We start from the raw sequence: 27,946 nt of genomic DNA on the forward strand, positions 1-27,946 counted from the left end.
CTCCCTCAGCAGACTCCATCGCTGCCTCGCGCAGCCCCGGGGAGGGCAGGTGGAGTGGGTAGGGCATGACTTCAGAAAGTTAAAAAAAAAAAAAAAGAAGAAAGTCGACATCACTCTGGTCATGTGATGCAGAGGGACCAATGGAGGCAGGTTCTGGAAAGGGGAACAGTTAAATTTGTAATTTTGGTTGTGTGAAACACTTCTTTGGGCCTCATAAACAACCACAGAACCACAAGTTGGGTACAGAGGCAGTCACACAAGAGCGGGTCCGGGATATTGGTCAGCAGGCAGGGCGAATCGTTTTGACTGCAAACCACAGAGTTTCATAGAGTGGTAAGCATCATCAACCACAACTGATCCGCTATTTTTTTTTTCTTTTTAAGAAACAATTTCGGAGTTCTTTTCGCAAAAGAACCTTATAATCCGCTTTGTGCTGCTCCTGAGGCACCGGGATAAAACAGAGCGTGATGGCTGGGAGGAGGGTGGTAGCAATGACCATTCTTCATTTTTCACTCCCCAAGGTAGAAGAAATCATATATTCCTTCACTGTAAAGAGAGAGTGAGTTTTAAAGAGGAAACAATGGCTTCAAACAGCATATTTGAGTCACTTCCTTCTTACCAGCACTTCTTGAGAGGTAAGTGCCATTCAGACTTTCTAAATATACTTTTTACTTTCCTGTACTTAAGAAAATGCATGTTTGGAGAATATCTAGGGACATTCTTGTAGTACATGCTTTTTCCCACTTCACTTTTCTTTGAGGCAGTCTCATCGAACCTAATATCTGAGCGTGCAGGAATACCATCTCATTACTTATCAGTCCATTAAAGAGATTATAACAAGGACTCATTTAAGCTGTTCAAACAGCCATTGCATGCTTGTGAATTTTCTCTTCATAAATCAAAGTGTGCTAGAATAACTCACATGAATTACTGCAGATACAATAGCAGTAGCACAAGCCCCTTTTGACTCTTTTTGGCAGAATTACAACTTTTTTAGCCACTGCCATGAAAAATGACAGCCAACGGCATATGACACACATTACAGGCTGAAGCACGGGGAGTGAGCAGCAAACCGGTGTGTACAGCCAGCAGAGCGTGATGCTGTCTCACTTGTGCTAGACCATCAGCCTGGGTAAAGGCATGCTGGCTGGGGAGAAGTCAGAAAAAGCTTAGAAACCTGCTTAAAGTTAACTTCAACTCACGTGGCTCAGGAAAAGAAGCAGTGTGGATAAACTCAGAGTTTCTGTTGATGCCACGCAGGTCTCTGATGACTGCGAGTTATCCGCTGCAGCCACCCTTAGAGAAATGAAGCAGTTCTGTGAAGACTGGGGCGGGGGGGATGGACGGATGACTGAAGGGCTTTGCCTGGCAATTGGTCTTTTTTCACCAGTGACCAAGCACCCTCACAGGCTCCTTCTGATGTTCTCACAACCCCCCGTGGAGCTAATGGTTTAGTCATGGGTTATTCATACGAGCAAGCCAGAGAAACTTCTCCGTTTCCTCGTAACAACCTTCCTAAATAGCTCATGCTACAGCTGAACTTTTCCCCTTTCCATGCAAGCCCTTTGACTGCCCAAGCCCATTTTTGCAGCAGGGCTGCGCCCGTTCGGATGACAAGGCACACAAAGCCCGTTGCAGACCGTTCGTCGAGCTCGGCCGGGGTGCTGCCAGAGCGCAGCGCTTTGTAACTCTTTATAGTTACAGACTACAGTCTCTCGGCCTCGCTGGCGGTGCCAGTGTGAGTCATGAGTTATTCGTATTAATAAGCAGGCTGGGGAATGCGGAAGGCTCGTCGCAGCTGCTGTGTCACAGCAAGCAGCAGCTCGGCCGGCACCGGGCCACTCCTGCGGATCAGTGCTCCCTCGAGTGGGACGCGGGCGGAGGGCAACCTGCCCCAACGCCAGCCCACTCTGCCGCCTTGCCTCAGCTCTCTTCCCCTCACCCCGTGTCAAAAGATTTTCCATGTCTGTCTTCCCTGGCGCCGGCAGAGAGCTGAATCGCGGCAAGCTGCGTGGGTCGGTGGGGCTTGCAGCACCTTCTAGCCTGAGCAGAGGAGATGCTGAAAGCTGACTGCTCTGCAGCGCTCGCAGTGCTGACATTTCCTCAGCACCCTTGCCAAGCTAAGGAAGCAATACTGCTAGAACAACAAGAAGGATCTTCCTGCATTTCGTCAGCCTTTTTTTTTTTTTCGCTCACCCGACTGTTTTCTGTTTAATCAGTAGCACAGGAAGACTTACTGAGGAAATTTTGTACTTCTGATAAAATAACAAACAGAGTGAACCTCATGGGGCAGTGCTTGCAGCGAGTGCCAGAGCACAGCCAGCCCGCGGGACGGGCTGGGGACGGCAGAGGCCGTGTTGCAGGCAGGAGCTCAGACAGCCTGAGAGCAGCTGGTTGGAGACCGAGGATCCATTTGTCCAGAAAAGGAGGGGTTTCATTAAAGCTGGTTAATCCAGCAAGTGATTTAGTTCAACACTCCAGAATGGGTTTTATTATTCTCCTTACTGCTGCTCTCATTATTGCCGCTGATGTTACTACAGCACCAGTTTATTGTGTTTCTTTGTGGACCAGGCTAGAAGTCTTGCGCTATACACCTTAAGATATTCATGCAGTTTTGGCAGTCCAGGTACAGGTCCTGGTACATACCCAGCACAAACAAGATCAAACTCCCACTGTGCAGTGCTAGAAAAGCTTGGGCAACAGCACTTCGGTTGAGTTGTAAAGCAAATGTTTCATCGTTGCGAAAGAACATCGTGTTTGAATGTGGAAGGCTGTGACGGTTTTCCAGCAGTCCCCTTTTTGTTCCTTTCTTTACTCAAATGAACTTCGCACAGTTTCAAAATCCTCAGTGCAGCAAAAGTAACAGTTGGGCCTCGGAGCAAGAAAAATAATCATCCCTAGGGTCGGTTGTTCTCACCCGTATTTCTCAATAGTGTTTACATAGACCCGTCATTCAAATGTCCAAAGCTGTGTCTTCTTTTTTTCCCGCCAAAATTTATTGCACTTTCTCTCTTAACTGAAATCGTGAGGTAAAGGGAAAAATACCAAGCTGTTTTCTGCTATGGATTTCACTTTATCAGCCCACACAGTTCTCTGAGAAGGAAATCCATAACTCTTTTTTAGCCTGATACTATGTGAAAATTGGGAAAAAAGAGGGGAGTGGGGAAACAGAACCATTGTTCCAGCCTCTGCAAGCAGTGACAGACATAGAAAGCCTGACATATTAATTGAATGTGGTACACCACAAAGGATATGGCCCTTTTTCTATCACACCACACCAGGTCCTCGCTTCTGCCACTAGGTAAAGAAATGAGGATTATACTGAAACCTCCAGTGGCGTGCTCTGCATGCTGAACACATTCAAATGTTTACTGGCTCTGCTCTTAATGATGGCCTCATTTTCCTAATGGCCTCTTCCAGTTTACAGTCTGGGTTTGGTGTTAGGAGTACAGGGTAGGAGCATTTCTAAGTGTCTTGCTGCAGTGCAACCCACAGAAAAACATCACTCCATCTCTTTCCCAACTCTAGGACTGCATCAGCAAGGCTGACGTTTAAACTTCTATTCTAGCAAGGTTCATAGTACCTTTTGCTGCAAGGTCTAACTGTTTCAATATGCAAAGAAGCTTACTACTGATTTTGCCTTTGTTGTATTTTTTGTTAATTAATCGAGGCAATGAAGACTTGTGGTGCAACATTTTGTTGGTTTCTTATCAAATGGAAAGGAACTCCATCAGAGCACCTTTACAACGTGGAAAAATACACTGTGCATACTTTCTTCTTAGTTCTAATACACCAAGTAGTGCCCACCCATTGTGGGTTTCTTCCTTTGCAAATGCTAAATAAAACCGCAGCAAGAAGCTCTTCCTGCTCCGAAGGGCTTCCCTGCCTGGACCCATGGACACTTATGGCTAAGCATGCTGCTTCTCATGGACAGCTAGTGGCTCTGACTTGCCTTGGGATGGGATTTACATTGGTAGACTCCTAAAGTCCCTGGCACTGTATGTGAGCAGAGGGGTGGGGTGATCAGAGGGTCCCTGTTATCCAAGCCTACATCTGCAGTCTCACGGTCTCAGCGTATGAGACCTCCCTAGGAGTAAACGTTTGTCTGCAGAAGGTTCTGCTTGAGGACGTGAGTAGTAAGGTTGATAATGATTGCAGCCCTCTAGAACTGATGACATTAGCAGAAGTGGTCATATACTGGAAGTAACTTGGCCAAAGACACATTTCTCTGGGAGGTGCACGGTACCCAACACTGCCATGTATTTTCATTCACTCACCCAGTAGAAGAAACCTATCTTTTCACAATAGCATAAACTATGTCATCACTCTGTAGGGGAGAAAGTTTTCCAGCACTTTTGCGGACTGTCTGAAGTGTAACAAAGAGTTAATTTGTGTCAGCATTCTAAAACACTAACTGCATCTTGTGAATAGGAAATTGAACTAAAGCTCATAAAAACTTTGGCTTACTAGAGGAAAAAACTTGCTCAATGTCTGATTTCCACAGCCTTCTCTCTGTTTGAGCCTTTTTTCATTTAAAAGCCTTGAGAAGCATTGTGAGACCTGAACACAGAAATTCGTGTGAAGCAAGGGGTGAAGTATCTGACAGAGTCACATGCAGCGTTGTGATGTGTTGTGATGACAGCCTTAGCAAGGACTTAGGGTTATGTCTGGCTTGCAGATCCCCCAGGCTGGCTTGCCCTTTATCGTGTGGTCATTAATAAGAGATTGTTCAATGGCAACTCTGCCTCGGACCGTGTTTTATCATCAGAGCCAAGCTCCAGCTCTGAGGTAGCTCTCTGGTGGGAAATAAAAATGTCTTCCCCACTGCCGGTGTATGCAATACGAATAGAAAATAAACTGCATTTTTTTCATGACTAGCAGATAATCATGGTTTAGTTTGACTGCTAAGGCATGACCCCAAGAGAACAGTCTACTTATCTTCAAATGCATCTAATTACAGTTCTTGGACTTAGAAATAGACGTGCTTGCTTTTAAAAGCCAAGCAGAAGCAATCCTAAGGACACGGCAAAGGCATTTCCCTTGTAAAACTATGAGGCTGTTCCACCAACAGGAGAAGCTCATCTGACTTTGACACCCTGCCACACGCAGAGGGGACACACTGGGTCCCAGCGGTCTCTCCTGCACCTCTGCAGCGGTTCCTGGAGGGCCGGGCAGGGGTGTTAGCCTAAGGTCCTCTTGTACTGTTGTGCAGGGGAAGGGTGAAACACAGAGTGGGCTGGGGAGCTAAGGGGGAATGCCAGCTGCAGGAAAAAGTTACAGTGGACTGGTGCTCCACGGAAACTGCTGGCTGCAGTGCCTCGGTAAGTGATAATCTGAGATTCCTCACCCCTGTGATGAGACAGGGAAACCTGCCTTCCTCCTGCACACACAGGGCAAGGATTTACACATCAGAGGCTGCTGCAAAGTGCCTGGCTGGCCCAGGTAGCTCAGTGAAGGAGGAGGGCTGCGCCACGTAGCTATAACTACTTCTGTCAGATGCTTGGGCTGCTTGTGCCGAAACGTGTGGGTGCCCACTGGGCTGCTGGCTAGGGCAGCGGTACAGGTCCAACAGGCCCAGCAGAAAGGTGAGGAAGAAGTAGCTCTGGCTCTGGGTAAGAGAATGGATTGAGACTGGCTGGAGAGGGACCACCCGCTCTTTAAATCTAGACCTTGCCTGGCATCTCTGTCTGCCCCGTTCCAGCAAAGGCCTCCCAGACACAGCGTGCGGGTTTAAGTTGGGGTGTGCAGAGTTTTGGCTGGAGTGGCTGCCGTAAGCATCAGGCTGCACACAGAGATGAGGCACGCCAGCCTGCAGTGGGCAAGCTCAAGACAGGCCGTGCAACCCCTTCACTGCAGGGGCGTGAGCCTGATGGATTTTCTGTGTTCCTGCAGATTGCAGTGTGCAAGGATGCGTTTGCTCAGATTTGTATCAATTTTTATTTATTTACGTGTGTGTTCTCTTTGTTTGCTTGTTTTTTTCATGAAACTACACAGATAGTCAGTTCACCCACTCACTCCTATTCCATTCTCTGCGTGTAGTCAATGGGGCAAGGTATGGTGGATATTTTTTTAAACCGTGGTTAATTGCAGCCTAGAACTTGTTGCCACAAAATACCATTGAAACCAAGAATTTAGCAGGATCTTTAAAACAGCTGGATCTGTACATACATATCAGGTTTTTTATAGGTACCAGCCAGGTAAAGAAAAAGAAGTTTTGGAAGGGTTAAGTTCTCCCTTCGTCTCTCCCTTCCCTATTACAGAGCACAAAACGATCTCTGTTAAAGCTTGGAAACAAAACTTCCCATGTAAGCTGGTCTGTCATCTGCAAAATGAATTGTGGCTTCCTCCATGACATCTGGTACTGGCCATGGAGAGAGACAGACCACTGGCTGGGTGAATCACTGGTCTGAGAGAGGGACAAGAAAACATTACACTACCTCATTACTTCTTCTGTCACCTTAGGAGAATGGATAATATTTGTATAGACTTGAGTCAGCTTCCCAAACAGCAGCTGAGTAGTAGGGATATCTCCTCTCTGAAGTGTATTAATGAGCTGTTTGGGGTGACAGTGGTGGTGACATTTGGAGCAGTATAACACCTACAAAGGTCTCCAGTACGTTGGTGACGTCCATGCATGCACTGGCTTATCGACAGTGATACTGAATGCAAGGCATGCCATTCTTGCTGCCAGTGAAAAGGTGGCCAGAAATTATACATAGAGATTCCCAATGCAATCAATTTTCAAAAGAAATGCCTTTTCTTCTGCTTACGTTGCAGCAAAGTAAGGCCTGGGCCTACGACCGAGATACATTTTAGTCCAAAACATCAAATTTTCTATAAATATGTATTCAGACAATTGAAAAAGAAAGGCATAGAAGAACTGACTGCGAAAGCAGGGAAGTAGAGAGTGACGGTAGCTGCTACCTGGTAGACTTTCCAATTCATCCTTAATGCTGTCCGCAGGGCTCACCACTTCTGCTTGCAAGCGAAACTCTGTGAAATTGGGTAGTTTCACTTCACGAAGATCTGTGAGAACATTTTCTCTGGCTTTGATCTATCTGGGTTGGTTTTTTTGGTTTTTTTTCAGCCTGTGCTTTTTGTTTTGAGTTTCTAATTCCAGTGAACCCAAAAGCAGTCCGAGTCACGGGCTTGGGGCTTTTTCTTTTGCCTTCTGAGTATTTTGTCTTGCAATGCGTTTTCTGTTGTCTGGTTTCACGCTGAAACTGTGATTTTGAGATGTGCTCAGAAGGTGCCCTTAGGTAGGGTTTTGAGTGTATGTTGGAAGGCTTACCTCCCTTACCCTTTCCGTGAATGCGCTGCGAGGAAACTTGAAACCTGTCAAGTTTTACGTGATTTGCTATAAACATTACACTCAGCTGTAGCAGGGCAAGCCCCATGATCCTCATCGAATCAGCAGCCTCAGAAAACACAGACCCAGCCCTTCAGGTGCCTTTTTGTGGTCTTTGAAAGAGAAAGATGACCATTTGCAAAATACCTCACATGTTTGGGGTGAAGCGGCACAGCACGGGGCCAATCACCTGTTTCCTTTGTGACAAATGTCTTGCACCTTCTCTGCCCTGGCACCGCCTGCATCTCTCATGAGTTCATTTTCTAGCTGGCTTTATGACGTACACCTGCATCGTGCTGGCCAGACGTGTGCCTCGGGGGTATTGGGGCATCTGCAGAAGCATTGAACAAGCACCGAAGGATGCTGAGCTCCGTGAGCATTGCTAAAGCGCCTTGCCGTTGCCTGCTTTGGCGAAGGCAAGCGCTGCGAGCGTGTGGAGAGGGGGCTGAGAGCAGGGCGTCACAGCCTGTGCAGTGGGCAGAGCAGCCTCCTTGTCCGTCAGCGCCCAGGTCTGTACATATACTTGCTGCAGTATCAAAGGGTAGTGGAAGGCAAGCCGGCACAGCAAAATGAAGGCTTTCATCTGTCTAGCAAGGATAACACAGATGCCATCGCATGGGTGTAAGTCACCACCAGCCAGCCCCTGGAAGACGTCAGTATGCACCGTGGTGGGGAGCGGGGGCGGGAGGCGTACCTCTGGGTTTTCACTACTGGTATTAGTCGGGCTGAGCAGTTTTAAGCTACCGCTGCTTTACTCCCACGTGCCTGCAGGCACGCTTCCCCTTTTCTCTGTAGACACAGCCAGGAGCAGAAAGCACGCCCCAGATCCAGTTCTTAGGATAACATCCTGGTTCCACCTAGGCAGGGGCAAAATGGCCATCAGCTGCTGGGTCTGTCCATTAAAAACAAAGAAACCTGTGAGAAAAACTTGAAGTTGTGAACTCTGAATGCCAGTGTTGACATGGGGGCCAAAAGAAACATAGCGTTAAGGTGCAAGTGTAATTCATATAATGCCAGATAACAGGACTATGGCTTGAGAATTAAAGTTTTTGTCTCTTTTACCTAGGAAATACTGGCGTGAAATAATTATTTATGGCATATTATGCATGGTTGTAGAAGGAGCTTTGAGTTGGCTGGGATTTTTTCTCTGGTTGGTAGGTGTTGACTGTACTTAGTTTATACATCGAGGGTGTACACCTCACCCAGTGGACAGGTGAAGTGCATTTCCTCACTAAGCAGCGAGGAAAGACTCTGAAAGAGGCACTCTTTAGCACGTGCCATCTCCTGGTCTTATTTAGAAGGACAGAGAGGAACAGGACTTCTGTGAGTACAATCGCAGCTTTGGAAAGCAACCCTGAAAGCACCTTCCAAGTAAGAGGCAATGAGGAGGAGGCCTCACCTGTGCGGTCAGTCTCCACACGGCAGCGCTGCCATGGCTGTTGACCATCTGTCCGTGTTGCACATCATCCAGACCAGGCTACTGATATGAGACTGCATGCTACGCCCAGTTCATAGGAAGTACAATTTATTTTACAATACAGTTACTAGATAATATCAGACTTCTGTAAAATGCTTCTGTTTTTCAGGACCCATATGTAAATGAGCTTTAGGTTTTGCATAGGTCGGGTGTAACAGAATTTGTATCTGGGAGATATATTCCAGTTAAGACTTTGTTAACCCCATTTGCACAGGGGTCGGTGAATCTGTTACTGCAGTATAGGACAGTTTCATTGCTCCTATGTATATTGTCCAAACGCTTTGTAAAGTAATTCAGTACCACTTTGTCCATTGCATCTCTCTGGACTCCGGGGCAGGGAGTTGCAAAGGTGATTTCATGCCAGATCACTGAGCATGCTTCTACACCAACCACATTCCTGTTTCGTTGCCACCATTCCATCTGAACCCGAGTTTGGGGGGCAGATAGCATGTGGGAAGTGTTCTGCTCACAACTCCCGCTAGGGAAACAGGGTGAGCCTGGCAGCTCATCAGGTGGGTTGCCCTCTCGCTAGAGAAAGCACAGTATGGAGAGCCGCCAGGTGGTTTGGCCCCCACGGGCTTCCTAAGGACCTTCACCAACGCAACCTGGAGACACGGCCACCTCTGAAAGGGAAAAAGACACCTTAGTCTCTGCACCGATTCTCTCTTTAGCTTCTGCACGACGCCTGTAAAAAGTGATAATATACGGTGCTGAACACCCACACTTTTTTCACACTAAGCATAAAATAACTTGCAAATTGAAACCAAAATTCAGGTCTTATATACGAACGGGAACTTATTCTGGCTGTACCTTGCTGCACTGGAGAATATGATTTGCTTTTCTAAACGAAACAGGGTGTTTCAAGTACAGTGTCTTGGACTACTGTGGAAACTAAAGAATGTGAATGGCTTGTCCAGGTAAAAAGAAAAAGTGATAAGATAAACTTCTTGAGTTCAAAAGTGGTGAACCACTTAAATTTTAGTGTAACAATCAGAACTTTTATTGGTGGGGGGGGAGGGGAATTCTCCTAGTAGGTATTGCGATGCAGATAGTCATTTTTTTACAGTCTCATACACAGTCCAAACAACTTTGAGTACTACTTTTGAGGAGTGTATTATTTTGTACTGATGGTTTTGGGTGCATCTATTTTACACGATGCAGCAGAAAAGCTACATTAGGCCCAAACAGCTTCTTTCCTTTACTGCATCTTTACCAGTATGAACAGTTTTATATTTTTTTATAAGTCCATTCCCATTTGGGAGAGTGTAGCTAGACATGTATCAACACGAAGAGGGATTTGCAGCTCCCCTGTGGGGTGAAGTTATGTCATTAGTCAGCTGTCTGTATGAGGAAAGATGATTTAGGTTCACATTTTGCTGGGCAATTAAAGCAGCCCAGTATTTTGTCTGCATGACACCTGATCCAAGAGCCAACAAAACGAGTGGAAAGACCTGGCTGACATCCTTGCACATTGAATGAGACCTGTGATGGCTGTTCTCCTCCCTATAAAGGTGTTAATAACCTGAAGTCACGTCTCTGGAGGCCCAGGTCAGTGGTCCCTTTCTGCCAAGCTGTCCTTACACCCTCGCACAAGTGGCATACGGAGGGGTGAGGCTGGCTCCCCTTCCATGCTGTAACCTGCCTTTTCTTTGGAATGGCATCCCGGTGCTTCCTGCCCTTTTGTTGTGCTTGCAAGTGCTGCTGAATAAAAAATGGCCCTGTGCAAGTTAGAGATTGCATTTCCAGCCGCCCTCTGATGGGCTGGCTCGTTGAGGTAGCCCCATCCCACTTCTTCCATCCCTCTGACAGCTCTGTGCTTTGGGCACGTCCCCAGCACGTGGGAGACAGGCCCAAAGCAGACCCACAGTCCCACGTCCTCCAGGCTTTGGTGTGTTGATGCTTTGACTGAACTGCACCAGTTGAAGATCAAAAGCGCTGTTTAAACAAAAGTGGTTGGAGGCTTTTCAGGCTGTCTCCTCTCCCCTTTCAGCCTGTAGAAAAGCCCCCTAGAGCCAGGGGGATTAGGAAATACAACAGAACCCCGTTGTGTCCAAGGGGATTAGATGGTGTCATACAAGCTCAGGGCAGTGGCTGGACAAAGAGAGTGCCCGTGGTCTGCCTGCTGCCTCCGTGAAATCCTGCAAAGGGTGTCGGGTAGCCAGGGATGTCCCTGCTCCCTGCCTAGGTCTGGGCGTCCTGCCCTACAGCTGCGAGATGGCTTCCCCGTCGGGCATCTCCGCTCATGCTCCGCTCTCTTCAGCAGTAAAAGCAATATCTCATGTTTTGCTCCACAGTATCTACAGATAAATAGGAGCCCCTTCACAGCAGCAGCGGGGTTTGGCTTCATGACCTGGGGCCAGATAAAGTAAGTAGAGGGAGCAGAAAGGGTCTTTCTCGGTAAAAAGTTTTTTAATACGGTTTCTGTCTTCAGCTTACAAATTATTCTCACCCTGTCAGACATGCTCTCGTTTATTTTTTACTAAGTTCATCAGTAAATACTGCTCAGTCTCCAGCTTTTTCATGAACAAATCCTGGTGCACCCCGCAGTCCCCACAGGAGAGACTTCCCTGCATGAGTCGCGCAGCTGCCGACCGAGCAGCACGCACAGCTAACCAAGGCAACACAAGGTGCCAGCGTGGTAGGTTTTCTCCCATGTACATGGCTTAAGCCAGTAATTGAGCAATCCTGCTGAAAACCGTAGCCTCCTCTGAAGGTTCAGGCTAATACAACTTGTTCACACAGCCGTCTTGGTAAAAAAACATCCAAAACATGATTTAACAAAAATTTATTGTCAGATTCAAACTTGTTTATGGGGAAAATCATTTCACTGTTCCCGAAATTCCTTTCTGTGTGAAGTCCCTCACTAGTTAACATCTCAACCCCTTTTCTTGCAAGGTCTTGTTGGAATTTAGGTTTTTTTCTGCAGGAAATACAAGCAACATTAGGGCATCCCTTACTTGAAACTGCAATTCAGAGAGATTGAAATCAGAATTAGAAAAATAACCTATATAAAAACATTAGCTGTCCTATTTTAGGAGATAATTAGCCGTAGCAAAGTTTCCCTTGCTTATTTTTCCTTGGTGAGAAAACAAACTACCTTGTCATTGAGGTTTTTATAAAATGCTGCTGTTTGCAACATTTGCCACGAACAAATTAACCCAAACATTTCTAGCATATGACTTACATTGCTAATTTTGCTGCTAATTTTCATTTCTGCATCTGGAGACCAAAATGCCTTCAGTTATCGTATAGCGAAGAGAAAAAAAAAATGTGGATCACGTATTTGACTACTCAGGAATATGAGTGAAATAAATCCACACCAAGCATTTCTTTCCAGAACCCAGCACAGGAGGGAGGGTGAGAAAGTCAGGAAGAGAGCAAGAAGTATTTTGTTGTGTGGCAGAAGCAACTTGCCTGATTTAGCCCTTGTATTAGCAAAGGTACTTTTCCTCAGCAAACCTCTGGAACACAGTACTGTTTCCACTGGATACATCTTTTCTCGCTCGATTACAGCGTAATCCCAACCGATTGTAGCTGACATAATTTTGGGGAATTGGTGGGTGACAGAGATACAAGCCCCAGCTGCTGACATTTGAGACACAGGTGCTCAGAGCTGCCTTTGCCAGCCAGCCAGCCAGGGCCAGAGTAATGCAATATAGGCAACTCCCACAGCTTATGCTCAGAGAATAATGCACTGGCATTTGTTCATTTTTTTTTAAAAGCTCAGTGTTTGAACTAAGTCCCCCCGGTGTTCATAACATCATCCTACCGGCTTATTAAATTATCGACCTTTTCTTCACTGGTATCTTCCTGCTTTGGTTAGAATTAGATGGATACAGGTGTCCAAAATGAACCATGCTTCTGTGCCTAGCACCTGGCACCGGTCCCCTTTGATCGTGATGTCTGCAGCCTCATCCCTTTCCAGTTGATACAGAAAAATGGAAAGGGATGGAAGGACTGGCTTCTTGTGGTGCTGGTATGCAATCCTACTCTATAAATTCTAAGCTTGCAGATAGTCCTGAGGCAACACGTTGTATATTTGGTCCTTTCTATGTTAGTGGCGAGTACACCTACCAGTTTTCTGATTTTTTTTCGGAAATCTCAAGTTTAGTACACTGTGCATAGGGTGCCATGGGATCAACAGGTGTGTGTTTCTGTGGGTTCTTGCCTTCCTTTTTCCAGCCTCTCCTAGAATGCCTCTGCACGAGACTTAGCCTGTTAGTTTGACCTCGGTAATGCAATGAAATCAATGCAAAGCTCTAAGGTGGGTTGTGCTGGGAGGGAGAACAGAGATAGGAAAAAGAGAAGTATTTCTAGACTAGTTTCTTAGCCTCTTACATTTTCATGTTTAGCATACATTAATAGACGTGAAATTTGGTAGGCAGCTTGTGTCAGAGTTCTGGCGCAAGTTATGGTGTGGTAGATAAAAAGTGATGAGGATATTAAGCTAAAGGGCTGGTTCACATACAAGAGATTATACCTGCAGGGTATATTTTTTTTTAATCCTACTCTAGCATTACCTTTCAGCGTGCCTTACAATAAATAAATAATACTAGTCATGATGGCTTGCGCTCTGCAGGGTCTATCAGCACAGCATGGGGTATGGCCTTCACCAAACCAGCAGCCCTTTGCAGCATTAGCAGTTGCTTTCTTTGTGAAACTTAGTGTCGGACCTCTGTGTTACTATGCCTGAGGCCCATGCAACTCCAGGATGAGACTTTTGTAGTGTTGTTATTTAGGAGATAGTTGAAGATGAAGCATACCAAGACCTGTCTCGAGCCACAGCGGCTGCTAACGATGTGATCAGTGACATCATAAATGTTCTTGTCATGGTGTTAAGGAGTTGTTGGGGAAGCACTTACGATAGGGATGGATTGAGAGCTGCCTCAAACGTTATGGGTAATTATGCTGTGTATATTAACTCTATTAAATCCAAATGCTCTCATCATGTTGTTAATGTGGGCCTTCCCCACAACCAGTGTAATGTGGTAAAAAGCTCTCATGCTACTGGGGCTGTGGGAAACTTCTCATGAGAATTTGTCGTATTCTTTTCTTGGTAAGCCTTGCTTCACTGGGAAATTTCAAAAAGCTAATTTGAGTTGTTTGATTGAAAGTGTGCAAAACCACTGAAAATCTTCTCCATGGAAATGTTTGGCTTATGGTAAAAATTCAGACAGAAGCAGCCTGCTTTCTCAATTTATGGCAAGTCTAGTTTGATGCATTTAAAAAACCAAGACATGTTGTCCTAGGCAGAACTAGTGAAGGCTGATTTCCTGCTGATTTCCTACAGACATAGCTCTTGTGTCTGCATGCTCTGACATCCGATAAGGCTTTAATCTGATCAAAGGGTTTTCTCGAGGAATCTCTAAAATCTCTCAGGCGCCCTTCAGCTGGGAGCACTGACAGAGCCTCTCCGCTACTGCCGTGTTTTGTGAAAGCTGTAGGAACTTCAGTCCACTTCTGCTCTATCAAATGTAGTTAAAGTTGGCCCACAAACCAGAAAAGCTAGGGAAAGTGCAGAGAGACTGCCTCCACAGAAATGCAGGATGATAAAGGAGCTTTGCACCTCAGTTCAGTGTGCACTGGGCCAAAGTGATACACAAAGACAGTCAAATGCATTCAGAAGCTGCTCAAACTACTCTGGAAATCGCATATTCATAGATGAAGAACCAGGGAATAGTGGTCATATCGGAAGTCTGAGGGACAGAGGAGTGAAAACAGAACCTCAGTTTTTTATTACTTACAGTTCTGAGCCTCAGTATCTCCAAAATGATCTCTTGTTTACTTCAAATTTCAAATCTGATCAAGCAGATGTTTTCATCAGAAAGTCACTTTAGCATTTCACTCATTATTTAAGGGCCTGGATATCGTACATCTCCAGCTGCAACTGGGCAATCCAGTTCAAATAGCAAACCATAAAGATAATCCAGGAAAAAATGTTTTCCAATTACTTTTGAGCAGCAGGTGAACTTGAAAATATTACAAGTTGTTTGTGGACAATAAGGGAACAGGAAAAGAAATAAGACTAGCTGACAAACAATTTGGATACAAGACTCCTTCAGCTCATTAGAATTTCAGATCCAGAAGGAGTGGTGCACTAGGGTTTTCTCCAGCCTGGCTTAGATCCTTCTTGGCAGTAGATGATGCTTTTCACCTCCCTGTGCCAGCAGAGCAGGAGGGACAGCCAGGGGAAGGGAGAGTAGGACTAGGGTACAGTTCAGTCCTACCAACCCAGCTGGAAACATCACTGCTTGGAGATTCCCTAAAAGCCTCCTGGTGTCCTGCAAAGCTGTAGGCTGGTGTAGTGGGACAGGGAGATGTGAGAAGAAACTATGCATCCATTTAGAAGCGTTTCTTCTTTTTTTTCAAAAAATATTTCAAAAGGAAAGCTTCATTTTTCTGATAATTTCATTCCAGAGCTATATTTTTTGCTGCATTCTCTAGTGTTGATCTGCAGCAGCACTGGTCAGTGCCAGAAAAGCTTGCAGGGTAGATAGCCCTGCTGCAGCTCTGCTGCAAATCCTGTGCTGCCGTTGGCACGGGCTCCACCTTTGCTGACAGAGGCTAACCTTTGGACAGGCAATTATCAGCCCAGGGGCAGAGCGTGTTTTGCTTTTCCCGTATCTAACTTCTGAGTAGAAACCCAGGCTGGTACCTCTCTTGTTTGCGGAGGCAGCAGGCTTCTCTGTAGGATAGCCCAAGTGACCTTGAGAAACAGAATTCACTTCTTGATGAGCCCGAGCAGCAAAGCTCAGTGCAGGGTTTCTCCCAACACTGGGGTGAAAACAGGCAGTAGGAGCTTCCCAGCAATGGTGTCAGCAGCCCCGGCTCTGCCACAGGCTCTGGTGCTGCTGGCTGCAAAGGTAGATGCTCCTTTGCCTCCTGTGGTAGCACATCCATTCAACCAGTCCTGCCTCGTGCCTTTGCTCCAGCCTGTGCAGGGGGACTGCGTGGCTAAGAAACCGTGCTGTCCACATCCCTGCGGCCGTCGTGCCGCGGGACATCAGTGGCTGCTGCCTGGACCAGAGAGGAGGTGAGCAGCTTGAGTCTGCCCTTGGTGCCTAAACGTAGCACAAGCACTTCCTTAATATCTGTTTTTAGGTGAAATAATTCAAAGCAAACAAGATGGAAGCTCAGCCTTTCCTCTCCAAGCCCATACCGCGCGCTTCTTGTTTTGCCCATCAGCGGGGGGCTGCAGGAAGGAGATAGGTCTGTCCCCTTCACGGCACCCTGCCCGGGGTGCATCTGAGGCCACCATCCCAAGGGACAGAGCTGGGCGGGCCCGGGGTGGCGAGGGGGACCCTCGCCCCGAAGTTACGGGGAAGCTGTCAGCCTAAGCGGAGGCATCCTGTTTGTTGAAAAACAAGTGACAGTTGGAGAAGGGTTGCGAGAGCGAGCAAAACCGCAGCCCCTGCGCGGGGCTGATAACAGCCCTGCGTCGCTTTTGCAGCAGTTCCGTCCCCGCCGAGCGCCGGCTGGGGGGACGGCGAGAGCCTCGCCGGCGCTTTCCTGTTTCGCGCTCTTTCCCGCCGCCGTTTCTTGCTGTTGAGTTCTGCCGCATTTTTTCAGTTACTCGCCGGTTTCTCAAAAGTGCCCTCCCCTGCTATAAACGGGGTGCCTGGGGCGGCCGGCTGCCTGCTCCCTCCGAGGGGGGACCGCAGGCGCCCGCAGCCCTGACTGGGGGGGATAGGGACCGGCGTTCGAGGAGGTGGCTGCACAGAAGTGCTCTTAGAAGTGTGTACCTGTCACAGCTTGGGGTTTCGTAAGCTTGCACCCACGCCTGCCTCCCTGCCAGCACCCCTCAGCCTGAGATCTCAGAGCCCTTCATGAGGCTCCGTTTAACCAGAGAGCTTTTGGAGAAGACCAGAACTGATAACACAAAGGGGAAAGCATTTTCGGGCTCAGAGGCCTGCAGTTAGGCAAATAGGTCTGCATTTAAATCTCAGTGCAGTGCAGACTTTGCCCCTTGTTCTGCAACTGCGCCTGGCTTTATTGCCGTGACCATCGCTGGCTCCCTTGGGTCTGATGGGAACCCTTCTGCGGTGGTGAAGGGTGTGCATGTGTGCGTGTGTGGTTTCTGTTTGTGGCATGAGGAGCCTTGACTTGTGTACAACTATGTAAATGGTGCTACTCCCCTCTTCGAAGCTAAGCATGTGTGTACGGCTTAGAAAGCTCAAGCTCACAGATGCACGGGCTACAAAAGTGTTGGACGCATGTATCTCCCTCTGCGGTAAGCCAGGGCAATCACCAGGCTTCCCATGACTTAGGTGTACTTGGTTTTGAACATCTCACCTTAAGGTTCATCCATGTGTTAGCATAAATGCCTTTCCATTTTTCTCTCTGATTGGAATTCTGGGGCTAGTAGAAAGGGGTTTTCTCAGCCAAGTAGGTTATTTTTCTTGTGCATTGCATGAAAATCATCAATATTACCAGAACGCTCTTTCTCCAGAAAGATATCTCAGGACATGCTTGTTTAAAACAGCTTGACCAGCATTCTTATCAGCATCAGTTACATAATCCTGATAATTTTTTTTTCATTTGCTAAAAGATGGCCTTCTAATAAGGCATCTGATTTTCAGGAAAAAATACGTTGGAAAGTTGCTTCAATAAATTGTCCATTTGCTTTGTTCTCGTAAAAAAACCAGAAAAAATAATAGCAATAGCTCTGTGGACAGCATTTTAGGTTCAAATGCTGCAAAAACCACTGACATTTGAGTTTCACGGATTTCCCTGCCACTTTGCCCTCTTTCCTATTACTAACGTGCTCCACTGCTGTGCTAGGAGCTGTACAAACGTACGGGAAAGCACCCTGAAGAGTTTACAACCAAGAAACCAAACTGAAGATAGGTGAAGGGTATGGCCTTACTGGACCAGTACTCTTGAAAGTTGGTTTGTGAGAAGCATGAAATGAAACAAAAAGATAAAAATGGTTTTGGCAAGAGTTAACGTCAGTCGCGCAAGTGTGGGGGAAGTTAGAGAGCCCTCTGTAAGGCAAGGCTGTCTGAAGTCAGTCACCACGGTCTCCACAAATTACTCTCCACCCATGCTTTTACTTCTCTCCTAGCTGCAACAGAAGTGTTCAGATATTGCCGTTCTTTTTTTCTTTATGTCCCTGTTGCAGCCTGTCTCCTTCCAGCCCGAATCCTGGCAGCCCTCAGGCTGTACCGGGGCTCTGTGCTGTGTGGGCTCCCTCCCCAGGCACCTGCATGCTCCTCTCCGCTCTGCTGCTTCCCAGGGTGAGACCTTTCCTGGCCCCGGCTCCTTGCACGACCCCTGCTCTCAGTGGGGTCATCACAAGATGTTCCCCTCCATGGCTGCCTCCTGCCCCATCCTGCTCCGTTATCCCAACGTAGAGGGGCTGCAGCCAGCGCTGCCCTGTGGTCGCTTCCCCTCTCCCTCCATGCAGTAACAAGTTTCTGGGACTGTGTATCCCTCAGCTTCCTCCCTGCCTGGACCACGGGAATGCTTGCGATTTTTCTTTGCCTTGTAAGTGTGAAAGCTGCAAGAAAGCATTCTGCAGAGCTCAGACATTAGAAGGGCATTGATATTCATGTGCTAGCAAGAGTTTAGACTGGGATCTTCAAAGGAATCTGACAAGCAACCACCAATAGGCTTCAGAGTAACTTGCACATCCCACTCCCTCGGTCACTCTGTCTCGGGGCTTGCTGTGGTGTCTCAGCGTAGCAAATTGTGATGAGAAAGTGGCGTTGGGATTCGTGCGACACTGCTGCTGGATCAAACTTACTGACTTCAGCTTGTTTGTTTAGTGCTTTAGGCTGTTATTTAAGTAACAGAAAATGAAGAGAGTGTACTTTCCTGAATCGTTTATTGGTAAGTAAGGGAAACAAACGTGACCTTCTGTGTTTAGTAACCCATCTGCACTGGCTTCTCTTTTAAAAAGATTGGTTTAGGGTATGAAATGTTCTCTCCTTTTTCAGAGTTTCCTTCCCTTGCCACACAGCATACCTGAAGAACAGGGCAAATAGTCACTTCATAGAGATGCTGTTGCTTTATAAGTTGTGGTAGCTTTTTATTTCGCTGGCATAAAATGATAGCCTTTTGATGCATGGCTTGCTTTTGCTGAAGCCTTTTTGTGCCCCCTCAAAGGTAAAGAGTGGAGAAACTTCCAGGTTATCCAGACAAAGCGTTTACAAGGCAGAGTTTAAGGGTTGCAGGGTACTCGCTCTGATGGGTTTTGAATGCTGTAGTAATAAGGATTCTTTCCATCCCTTCCCTTAGGTCATTCACTGGCAAAATTGATGGTTAGGGATTTTTCCTTAGCATTCAGCAAGTTTCTCTTCATCTAAGTCACCTAGTTACTGCAGACTATTACGGTTTCTGAATATGTGTTTGCAGTATACAATATAGAGGTATTTATACACGTGTGTGTATGCATAGGTATGTCTATACGCTATGTGTATGCACATTGTATTTTATTTACTTTACACCCTAAATAATACCTCTTCTGTGTTTCAAACCCTCTAAGTGTTTGCAGGATGTGCTGACAGCGCCACGTACTCATTACTCGTCCGAGGACAAGCTCTCCAAGCCGTCCTCATAAACCAGTTCCTCGAGCCTGCTAGCTGATCTCCTCAAATCCCCTGCTCGCTCTGCACCGAGGGCCCGCGGTGAGGACAGCATCCCCGCAGCCCATCCCCTGGTCCCACCAGGACAGCACCTGTGGCTGCAGCCCTGCTCACACCTCTCGTACGATCTGTCGCGATGTGTGTGACAGAGCTGCTCCATGCCTCGTGCGGAGGGAGCGTGTGGAGGCACAGGGGAGCGGAGGTTTTGCAGTGCATGGCTGCCGGGGGGAGAAAGTGGGTCCTTCTGTAGCCCCATGACGACGGGTACATGGACTAGGATCCTCGTGTCAGGTCCTTTTGGACCTTGAAGACTGGCCCAAATCAGCCTGTCACAAAGCCTGTCAGTGGTCCTCTGTATAAAGTCCCAAAAGGGATCTGCTCTGAGGAAGGTGGTGGTCTCCCCAGCACTGACTCACAGCATCCTCTGAGGTGCAGTGACCCTGCTGTTTCAGGCAATTACTCCTGTGTGTGTATCTGCTAGGTGGACAGGGATGGAGCGAGATGTCCAGAGCACCTGCTCAGCGCTGGGAGGGAGCGTGCATGAGGGCGAGGAGGTGGCAGGGGTGGGAGGTGGGAAGGAAAGGTCAGAGGCAAGATGAGACGGGGCACAGAGTGCTTACAGGGGGCTGCCCTCTGGGAAGAACCATCATCATCCAGCCCAAATAAAGCCCAAAATACTCTTCCCTTCATGCCCTCCTTTCAATTCGCAGCTCTCCCAAAATCAGAGCAGGTAATAATTACTTTATACTGAACTGAGACGAGTCCTCCTCACTGAGCTGGGTTCTGCCTAAGAGCAGATAAAAGAAAGCATCGCTGCCTCAGTTTCTCAGCTTCAGAAAAAAAAAAAAGCCAGAGGCAGCAAAGGGGCGTGCAGGCAGCCGAGGCAGGCTGGCAGGTTAGCCGGTGCTCTAACACGGCAGCAGCTCGCACTGAGATTTTGTAGGTACCACAGCAAAGGAGGACTTCGAGGGCAATGGTGGGACAGCACCACAGGTGTGCAACAAAGTGGGGGCAGCACAGGGGAAAGGCAGAGGCATTTGTTTGAAGATATCTCCTGGGTGTTTGGGTAACAACACAGGCTGAAGAGTGGCACATTCGGCTCTTTGATCCTCAACGTCAGGCGATGAGCAGGGTGGAGCAGGCGGCGAGCCTGGCTGTGTTCTGTCAGTGGAGTACCGCAGGTACGCGCTGCGCTGCTGGCTGCCATGTTGGCGTGGGCATCAGAGGACGGGCGCTGCAGGGCTGGCAGGTGGTGCGAGACCCTCTCTCCCCGTTCCACCACCAGTGCTGGGGTACTCCCAGGCCGTGCCTTGGGCGGTGAGCCTGTCAGGGTGAATCGCAGCCCTCCCTGGCAGGTGTGAATCCTGACTGGCTTCTCCCCAGGTGACGCAGTGCAGAACGGTCCTTCCTGGGTGCTGTGGGTCGACGTCTCTGCACAGGTCTCCAAAGAAGACTGCGGGTATCTTTATCTGTTAACAACATCAGTCTGCTTTGCTTTTATTTACCCTTTTTCTTCTATCAATGGAAGAAGCTGCTCCTTAGAAGACAACTGTAGTCAGCGGCTTTGACTTTATGGTGTCGTGATTAGCTTTGATTTCATCTTGTAGTTACCAGAAGTGTGAATGCAATGCCACTTGCCCTGATGAGTTTCGTAGAAAGTGAAGCTGCAAAAAGTATTAGGTTTTCTCTTGTGGGAAGGCGAAAGCCACGTACACCACTAATTCCACCACAGCCATTCCTTGGTTGCTGACGATAGGCAGGCTGGAGGTAAATGGGGTACTCTGCTGGGCCGCAGATAGGGCTAGCTGACCTCATTTTTTCCAACAGCATTTCACATTTATTTTGCCTTATTCCCAACACATCTTTTTCACATATGACAGAACAGCAGAGCAGTGCAGTGGTGCCAGCCCTCGCCTCCCAAGATTAGCAGCCGTGCTGAGGGAGAGGAACGTGGTGCAGGAAGCTGGACTAAAGAGCTGATGGTGGGCGGGGAAAAGCTTGTCTCCACTTGTGGGTGGGCCTTCCCTGAATGGAACACTTCTCAGTTTTTTATTTAATCTTTTTAGTCCTCTTCTTAGAAAGCATTTCTTTACTGAAACGCAGTAACAGAGCTAGGGTCGGAAAGAAGCATGACAAATCTTAAAATGTTGAAGTTCAACCAAAGCCTGCAGTGGGCATGAGATGGTCATCCTTTATTTTGGCTGAGGTGTGCAATTCAGACTGCAGTTCTATTTCATATAAAAATATCATCCTAAAAGGATTACCGGATTTAACCGTGTACCTGAAGTCTCCTGAGGTGGCTTTGCATCCAGTTTCCTCACACAGAGGTTTCTACAAAACTCTGCCTCTCCTGATCCAGCACAAACTCTCATACTCCGAGGGGTAGGTTCAGCTTCAGGATTTCAAGTTGGCAAGTTTGGATCAGAGCTTCCAGTTTAAGCTGTTGGGGAAAACTTTCAAGAGAAGAGTTTCTTGGGCACAAACTCTGAACTTCTATCAACAGGTTTTAAAACAGATTATGGTGGTTCATTGTCTGTTCCCTACCATTTAATTTGCAACACAAATGGCTTTCTCCTGATAAGGGTTTTCCACTCAGATGACCACAAAAACCGGTATTCGTTAACTCTAGCTACTGTTAAAAATAGATTCATTTCCTTACAGGACTAGCTAAAGGGTAAATGTCACTGTTAAAAACCTCTGTAATGTGTTGCTATCTCAAAATATTTTGTTTTCGTAACAGAAAGCCATACAGAAGATGGCTTGTGTTAAAGACCGGCCTGACAAAGCCATTCCACAGGGATTTCATTAGAACCCAAGAGAGTTCCAGAAGAACCTCTTCTGGAGAATTTGTCACAAAGTTTTTGCGGCAGTTTCAGTCCATCCCTTTAAATGAAGATAATTCCCTCCTAGACTGTTTACGGGTATCTCCGGTTTTCTAAGTGCAAAGGCATCACTAAAAGGCACAGTTTTAGGATGAAAGATACTGAGCAGCTGCTAGTCAGCTCTTCTAAATCAGCTCTTTTGGTAAAGGCCAGGGCTCAGATGAATGGACCCCCCTCTTGTCTTAAGATTGCTGAAGTTCATTGCATTGCTTGGGAAACCATGAAGGCTGTACCAGCATTGGCAAACATGGAAGTCCAAACCCTCTGTGCACTGATCAGATGAAGCAGAAGCAGCAAACTTACAGCCCTCCCCAGAGAGCCTGGCTAATACCCGATATGTCTTTAAAGGAGAGGGGGCTATTCACGTATCCATTCTTTGTTGTTTTAGGAGCAAGTTGTGGGTGAGAGAGGAGCCAGGAAGCTTCTTGCTTGAGGAGAGGCAGTTGCTGGTTAAGTCTGGAGCTGAGCTGCCCAGTAGGCACATCAAACCCATGGCAGTCTAAGGCATTGACTAAGGGATCAAGCCTGGCTCACATTCGTGACAGCTCTCAGTGCAACAGGAGGGTAGAGAGAGTGCTGCTCACGCTGTCCTTCTCTGGTTTGCAAAGCCGGGTCGCTTACTCTAGATGCATTGTGTGGTTGGTGCTGGTGGCCTGGATGCATGGCTTCCTAGAAACCACAGGGCAAAAGCTGCTTGTTGTGTGCTTGGTGAACGTCTCTGGGCAGCTGGGAGCTTTTTATGCAGCATTAGAGCATATTTTTTAAGAAGTCCCTGAAATGCAGGTGTCTGAATTCCGTGAAATGGTGTGAATCAGCCTCCAGTAAGCTTGCTACTGAGTAAATCAGGAAATGCAGGGTGTTGTGCAGCCTGCTTGTTCTCTTTGGGCTTTGTGGTAGGCTGCAGGTGAGCAACGCAGGCGCCAAGGGCAGCTCTGCCGGGAGAATTCCAGAGAAATCCCTGCTGCTGTCCGGCTAAGTCTTATGGAGGCTTAGGAGCAAGGGGCGAGTAGGCATTAATGTGTTGATAAGATGGCACTGCTGGAGCAGACGAAAGTTTCTCCTCTCATATAAGAGAAAGCTGCCAGGGGAGCAGCCTCATTTGCCTTGAGGACAGGTGCATTGGCTTTGTGCGGGAGACGCTGTCCTGAGCTCCCCTTTTCATGTGCCTTCACTCCAAAGTGAAATGATGCAGCTGATACAGAGTAGGGTCAAATGTTTGTAGATGGAATAAAGGCATAAAAGATGTGAAGACAGATAGCTGTAAAACTAAATGCTGTTATTCCTAGTTTAAAACAAACAAATAAAAAATCATCTCTGACCTCTATGCAACAGTTTTCCCACTATGCTGAATTAGCTATCTTTTCTTATCAGTATGAAATAATTCCTTCCCTAATGCAAACAGTATGCTTGCCATAAGAACAACAAAGAGCTGTGAAGCTCACGCTGTAGAAATTTCTGGAGGATCAGCAATACTGACATGACTCCTCTCCTTATGAATTTGCCCCTGTCTCTTCAGGTCAAGTCTTTGAATTCAGCTTTTCAGATTCTGCATTTAGAGCAGAAAAAAGCAAGCTATGAAACCAGAGCTATAAACCAGCAAGTGGTAGTGTCTGAATAAGGGGGCTTGGGCAAAGCTTCTCCTCTGGAGGAGTTCCCGCTTTGAGCAGATGAGGCAGAGATGATCATGGGGGAGGAAAAGCACAAAGAGAATCAGAGAGAATTTTGTAGGGGTGAGGAGGAACCATGAGGGAGAGGAGGAAAAAGGACCCCAGTTTTCAGGGAAAGGGGATATCAGCAGAAGAGGGTGAATAGAAATGGAAAAGGCGGGGAGGAAAGAAGGGGAGAAGCCACTGAAGAAGGACCCCTTGGGACAGGCAAGAAGTCGGGACACACCTTTCCCCTCAGTATCTCCAACACAAAAATCCCCCTCCGGCCTTTCGCTTCTTTGAAGTGCGAATCAGGTTCATGTGCTCCTTGACAGCAAGGAAAAGGATCTCCCACAAGTTTCCACCTACTGCAGCTCTGACACTGCAGGGAAAGCTTGGTCTCTTCTGTGAGTACGTGACTCAGTGAGCTTTAAAACCTAAGACCCCAGCTATGGGGTTTGCATGTTTATACTGTCAGAAGACTGATTGCTATTATTCTACCACTCTGACGCCACAGCATCTGAGTCAGTCCAAAAAACTGGCATCCTACATTCAACAGAGAGAATGGCTATAGCTTTGAGTCCATTTCCCAAAGCACAGGGCAGCAGAAATACAGCTGAGTGTCTTTGTCTTTTCTGTAGTACCCCTTTGAGCACAGGTTGGGATCACTCCTTTCAAAAGCAACTGTCCTGCTGTCTCAAGTTTGGGGGTGTTTTTGCTCACTCTTCAGGGGTGAATTGACATACACTGTCATGGAAGGTATTCAGAATGAGAGTATGTTCTTTCTCAACTGCATTCAAGAAAACAAAACTGTTACATAATTTTTAGCAAAATATGTACACAAGAAAAACCCCTTTCTGCTACAAAATCACCAGTCCTTGGTAGGAGATAAGGAGAGTTACGCAGTGGATGGTGTTTACTTAAGTAGTGCAAAAAAGCCCCAATTCAGAGTTTGTGCACGGCCCCTTTAATCCAGTAGCACCTGCCAAAGGACATCCAATAACCCACTCTTTAGCTGGGAGGGCATACACAAAAGAGAGCGTGGGGCACAGGAGTCATGTTACAGGCCAGCTGCTCGCTAGGATCGCTAGGCTTCTGGAGGAAAAAGGGTCCAGATCGCTTTTGTGGCTTTCAACGGAGTTTATTTAAAAGCTGGGGTGCGGGGCGGAAACTGTATGTGCAAGTGCTGAAGAAGAAGAAGAGCTGGTTTATGAGCAAGCTGAGAACAATGTCTAGACTTGGATTTTATGCATCTTGATCACAGGTGTTAGCATGAAGTTTTAAATGTTAGGTAGTATTTATTCAGTATGTACAATGCGTCCTTCCATAGGAACCAGGCTACAGCTGACTGGTAGGTTATGTGCAACTCTGAAGCGATACACAGTATTTGGTCTACTCCGGGGCACGACTTCACATTTCCAGAGGTTTCCAAGTGAATTAGGAGTCCATCTTCCACTTGCTTTTAATGAGGCTTAGGTGCCAAGCTTGTTCCATGTCCTTTCTGAATCCAAGGCTGGGTGGGGGTCTCAGGTCCAGAAGGACCTGGTGCTGCCATCTGCCCGCAGAGGAGCAGATCCACCCAATATCAGTGGAAGTGCTGTGGAAGGAGAGCAGAAGATGGTTTTATGAGAAAAATCTCTTATTATTCTTGTCAGATCCCAGCTTCAAACAAATGTGGCTTTGACTGTTTCAGATTTTAGCTACAATTGCAGATACAATAGGGAGGGAAGTATTTTGTACAGTCTCTGATTTAAAAAGCAAGAGCCTCATAACGTGGAAGCATAACCAGACCAGGTCCAGCCAAAACTCCATCTGGTCCCATATCTTCTCCCTGAGACAGGCAACCCACAGGTACTTACGGAAAACATGTAAGAAACACAGCAAGCATGGTATGCTTTCCCTGACTTGGATAGGGGCTTTTTCTGCCATAAACTTGCACGGTTGCTTTCAAAACTTCTCACAGCCCCAGTTGACTGCAACTTAAATTATGCACTGTGCAAAAAATATAGGCCCCCACAATAGGTGGCGCTCAGGATTTACCTGGGTAGATTCAATAGCTGGTAGGATTCTTCAGCTCTGTCAGTCCTCTATCATTTTTCTTAAGGTGCCTATGGTTTTATTCCTCAAATAAAGTGAAGGGGGCTTGGATGGATGTGTCCTCTTTGGAGATATGAAAATATAATGGAGTTTTATGTATGGCTATGAAAAAGAGTAATCCATTTGTTTAATAGAAAAGCCTCCTTTTTGGAGACCAGCTGCTTAGAAATGGTAGCTGTGTAAGAGATGGAGGTTTTAAGGATCCTAAAGACTCTCTAGATTCAAATAAACATGCAAGTGATTGTCTTCTGTGAAAATATAATGCTAAAAATATACTGAATATATCTATGCAATTTTTTCATTATATGTCTTTAATGAAGTGTTCTTTTTAAAAGAGAAATGACAAGTCATATTCTTGGGGGGCATTCTTTGAATTTTATGTGGAAGTCCAAATAACTATTTTTCTTCCACTTAATTCCTTCCTCACACATATACCGAATTAAATGATTGGAGTTTGCCAGCTTTTATTTTTCTCCTTTTTGCCTCAGACTTTACACTGAAGAGGTATAGAAAGCTATAGTCCCAGACACAGAGATGCATGTTTGCTTTAATCAGTCTGCAAGTCATGAAAATCAAGAACATTTAGCAAACTGGTGGAATAGCAAAAGAAAAAAAAAGGCAAATGGGAGAAAAGAATTAAAAACTCATTCAACATATTGCACTCAACAGAGAGAGAAAAAAACTGGAGGAGAAAGTAAAACTTTCAGAATTTTTTTTTAAGCTAGTGTTGAGAGTGCCCAGATGTTCTGTTTCAACATATTTCAGAAGTTTCATGAAACTTTTCTCTATTTTTGACCACTTGTAATCTCCTGAAAATCAGTATGTTCTTCAGTGAAAGGATACACCCAATTTAAACCACTTGAAGTATATTAAAATAAAAAATACATCTACCAATTGCACTAAAGATAAGGGGGAAAAGTTTCAAGGAAAGACTACTAAAACATCCAAATGAAAATGGTTTGCCTGAGGTTAGAAGCAAATGAATCCCTCTACATATTTTCCTTGGAGTTCTTAGTAGAGGCACCATTTCAATCTGTAATTTCTGTCGCTGAGCACCTGGTAACTTTAAAAGGAGTGATAACTCCAGCCAGAGATATGGTCAGTATAACAGCACCACATTCTGTAGAAAACAAAGAAAAAGTTGGATTGATTTCTATTTGTGCTCATAGTTTGAATATAATTATTAATCTGAACTTCAAAAGTTAGTACGGTAAATACCAAAGGGAGCAACAAAATCACTTGGCTGAGAAATATGTTTCTTTAAATATTTTATTTGTTGTAACAATTCATGGTAAACAGACTTAACATTTATTTCACAGGCCAATGCTTAAGCATGAATAATCATGGCTTTCATACCTTGGTCTTCCTCTAGGGTAGAGCACGCAGCTGCCAGATATAGGAAATAGCTTCACATCTCACAGCTTGAGGCCAAAGCATTTTTTTTTTTTGCACAGGCTGTTGGGTAATAAAGCTGTGCCAGTGCAGGACTTACCAAAAGAAGTCTGTCTGGAAAATGCTCCCGTGCTTTCTCTTGGCCAGGCCAGCGCACGTTGCTCCCCACCATGAGGACAGGTCCTGGCAGAGAGAAGCATTTTGTGCGCAGGGTCGTGCAGGTTCCTCCTCACCAGTACCTCAGTCCTGGTGACTCCACCTCCCTTGGGTTTCTGACTAGTCAGAATGGGTCTGCACTAGGTAACTGCACACGTGTGGAGGTGGACTAGCAAAACTTTCTTGGAATTTTCACTACAAACTTAACTATGGAAACAAATTGGAGCCTGGTCCAGCCAAAGTGGCATAGGGTTAAAGATGCTGTACTGTTTTCCCTCCTGTAGATCAACTTTCCATTTGAAGCTCTTCTACATTCTTTAGGGCAAACAGTAAAACCGCCAATAATTGCCTGTTATTCAAAG

The 27,946-nt window shown here is 46.5% G+C and overlaps 1 protein-coding gene across 3 annotated transcripts in view; it reads left to right on the top strand.

Annotated features, from left to right (window-relative positions):
- Positions 1 to 269: 269 nt before the first annotated feature.
- The window catches only part of RUNX1 (RUNX family transcription factor 1), a 170,338-nt gene continuing 142,661 nt past the window's right edge, over positions 270 to 27,946 (top strand). For all 3 annotated transcript variants that reach the window (XM_075445484.1, XM_075445540.1, XM_075445606.1), the window contains exons 1-2: positions 270 to 333; positions 522 to 635. In XM_075445484.1, coding sequence (XP_075301599.1) covers positions 581 to 635 — 55 coding nt within the window. In that variant the 5' untranslated portion in view covers positions 270 to 333; positions 522 to 580. The remainder of the gene's footprint in view (positions 334 to 521; positions 636 to 27,946) is intronic.

The sequence above is a fragment of the Opisthocomus hoazin genome, chromosome 1 (genome assembly GCF_030867145.1).
Source record: "Opisthocomus hoazin isolate bOpiHoa1 chromosome 1, bOpiHoa1.hap1, whole genome shotgun sequence".
Taxonomy (NCBI): Eukaryota; Metazoa; Chordata; class Aves; order Opisthocomiformes; family Opisthocomidae; genus Opisthocomus; species Opisthocomus hoazin.